The 3202-nt window shown below is 35.0% G+C and overlaps 1 protein-coding gene across 1 annotated transcript; it reads right to left on the bottom strand.

Annotated features, from left to right (window-relative positions):
* Positions 1 to 786: 786 nt before the first annotated feature.
* OR5D16 (olfactory receptor family 5 subfamily D member 16) lies at positions 787 to 1746 on the bottom strand. Its single transcript, XM_001915939.3, has one exon. The coding sequence runs from the start codon at positions 1744 to 1746 to the stop codon at positions 787 to 789; it is 960 nt and encodes a 319-aa protein (XP_001915974.3).
* Positions 1747 to 3202: the final 1456 nt, after the last annotated feature.

Genomic DNA, 3202 nt, shown 5'->3' on the forward strand with positions numbered 1-3202 from the left:
TCTTACAAATCCTTTCATCTTACACAAAGTAACTCTTTTGTGAGATAATTTAGAATAATAGCTATAATTTATGCAAATTTTCATTCCTTTGGGCACCTAACAAGTTACTTTGTGTGCATATAGCATAAAATAGTGGCTCAAAATATTTGTTGAGTCATTGACTTAATGATATGTACTCACCTTTGGAACATCACTCATGCTCTTTACTCCTCAAGAAAACTACAGTCTTCTTCTCTTGTTTTTCCTAAAAACATACCTATCCTTCAGGGCCAAGAAAAAGAAACAGGCAATTATGAAGCAATCCCTGTGATAGCCACAAATGACACTCTCTCTCCCCACCAACCCTATTTTTCTATTTCCTAAAAATCTGGATTGTGAGATTCTTGAAAGCGAAGCTGTTATCTTTTTGTCATCTATTTCACTAAATTTAAAATAGAAAATTGTTTTTTTTTAATTTAGCATCTACAATCTGTCAGTTAGCGGGGAAGAAAGGATAAGATAACTAGCATTTATTGCAAATATACAACATACCAGATATATTGTCTACATTTTCTTTTGCTCCCTGCACCACATTAAAAACTAAATCATATTACATCATTTTTGTAAATAAAGACCTACTGAAGATAACTGGTTTTCCCTGGTTTATACAATCAGAGCCAGATACAGTCTAACTTAAAGCTCATCTTCTTTCTTTTTGAAAATCCAAAATGATTTCTGAAAATGAACTCTTGATACACAGTTTATTCAGAAATCAGAAAGGTGTTCTGCAAGACCTTCATTAAATATTTACCCATTCATACATTCCATATGAAAACAATTTGTTTTTGTTATTTTACCGACTGTATCCTTGACATCTTTATTTCTCAGACTGTAAATCAGAGGATTCAACATGGGGATCACCACTGTGTAAAACACAGAGGCCACTTTGACTGTGTGCCTGGAGTTTTTGGAGTTGGGCACACAGTCCAGAAAGAGAATGGTGCCATGAAATATGGTGATGGCGGTCAAGTGTGAGGCACAGGTGGAGAAAACTTTGCGGTGCCCACCAGCTGAACGAATCTTTAGGGTGGTGACAACAATGAACACATAAGATGTGAGAATGATGAGCAGTGTGCTCACCTCATTAAAAGTGGCAACAATGAACAGAAACAACTGACTGAGATAAGAATCAGAGATAGAGAGGGAAATCAGGGAAGACAGCTCACAGGAGAAGTGGTTGATTCTATTGAAACCCTGAAAAGATAATTTAATAGCAGAACATGTGAGTAGCAAAGAACATCCTATGCCCCATGCATATGATACAAATACTAGCATGGCACAGAGTTTCTGTGACATGGCAACTGTGTAGAGCAGAGGGTGGCAAATGGCCACAAAGCGATCATAGGCCATCACAGCAAATAGGATTAATTCAGTCACCACAAAGGTGCAAAAGAAAAAGAATTGCACCATACATCCTGAAAAGGAAATAGTTCTGTCTTCTGCAAGTAGATACACCAGCATCTTGGGAGCAATGATGGAAGAATAGCAGAAATCCACAAATGAGAGATGGCTGAGAAAAAAGTACATGGGGGTCTGTAGTTTGGGGTTAATTTTGATGATCACAATCATTCCAAGATTCCCTACCACACTGAAGCTGTAAATGGCCAGAAATACCAAGAAGAGGGGTATTTTCAGTTTGGGGTAATCTGAGAAGCCCAAGAGGGTGAATGTGGCCCCAGCAGTTAGATTTCTCTCTGCTAGAAACATCTTTCCTGATGGTAGGATCTGAAAATCAGTCCTGGGAATAAGACATTATGGAGAGCGATGGACACGTAAAGCATGGTTGACTATCCCCTGTGTAGAACATAAGGTGAGACAAAATAGATCTGTGTTATAATCCTGAGAGGTGTAAGTATCCAAGACAGGAATATCTAAGGTTTCAGAAAAGAATTACTAGTTAATTCTACTTTCTCAAAAATTGTATAACTTAATTCTGTTCTTATCCTAAAATATAACTTTAAAGACTTACAAATGGCATAATTATGAACTCAAGAAATTTATGTGGTAACATCTAATCAAATCATCATGTAAGACATTCTAATCTCACTGATTTCATAAATTCTACAAAGAAAGGTCTAGTAAAGTGAAAAAAAGATTTTCTATCCTGTAATTACTAATGAAAAGTGAATCATATGAAATACCTCATAATTAGAACAAATTTCTATAAAATCTGAGCACATATTGTGATATAAAGAAAGAATAGTCTGTATACTTAATTATATCCACATTTTAAATATCAGTTTAGCACTTTAATGATCATTCTTCCTTTTGGCTACATAAGGCAAATCTCAAAGTAAATAATGATTTATGTTTTTCAGTAAGGACTATCTATTGAACCCCTTTTTCTACAGGTAAGCGCACAGAATCCTGAAGAAGTCATGACTTGCTGAATGACATGGAAATTGGATGATCAATCTACAACCAGAATCCAGATTCTTAAATTCAGTCATGTACTCATCACTCTGTGCCAGGCTCAGATCCACATTACAAATTGAGATATTCACATTTTTATTTTGTAAAGATCACATTTTTACACATTTTTGCTAATTCTTTCAACCAATTTCAAGACAATCTTCATACTATAAACTATGGAAACTAGTCCAATGAATGTGTTGAGGGCCATGTAGCTCTTCTGAAGATCTATGTCAAAATGAAATGTACTGAATGGAAGTTAGAGAAACATCCTTGTTCAGGAATAAGTATGGCAAGGACCCTTACATATTGAGAAAGACTCTTGCCTTTTCTAGATCCTTCTCTCCTCTTTCTGTATTGCTCCAATAGTACTTATTTTGTCCCCCATTAACTGTCAACAATATAGATGGGAGTTAAGATGTATCCACACTCTAAAGACATTTATGATAAAGGAATTCTTAATACAGATAGAATGGTGGGATGCATCAAATTGGTTATGAGATAAAACCCCCAGTTAAATTTGAATCTTAAATAGATAACAAATTTTGTTGTGTGTGTCTGAAATATTGCACAGATATACTCATACTAAAAAGTTATTCATTGTTTATCTGAATTTCAAATTAAATTTAGCATTCTGTATTCTGTATTGCTAAATCTAGCAATCCTATATCCAGAACAACTCAGAATGATGTTATGGTGAGGAACACAACCCAGTTCTCCTGAAACTTTCCTCTTTTTAATACTGTAAATC

Source organism: Equus caballus, chromosome 12, assembly GCF_041296265.1.
Source record: "Equus caballus isolate H_3958 breed thoroughbred chromosome 12, TB-T2T, whole genome shotgun sequence".
NCBI classification, from domain to species: domain Eukaryota; kingdom Metazoa; phylum Chordata; class Mammalia; order Perissodactyla; family Equidae; genus Equus; species Equus caballus.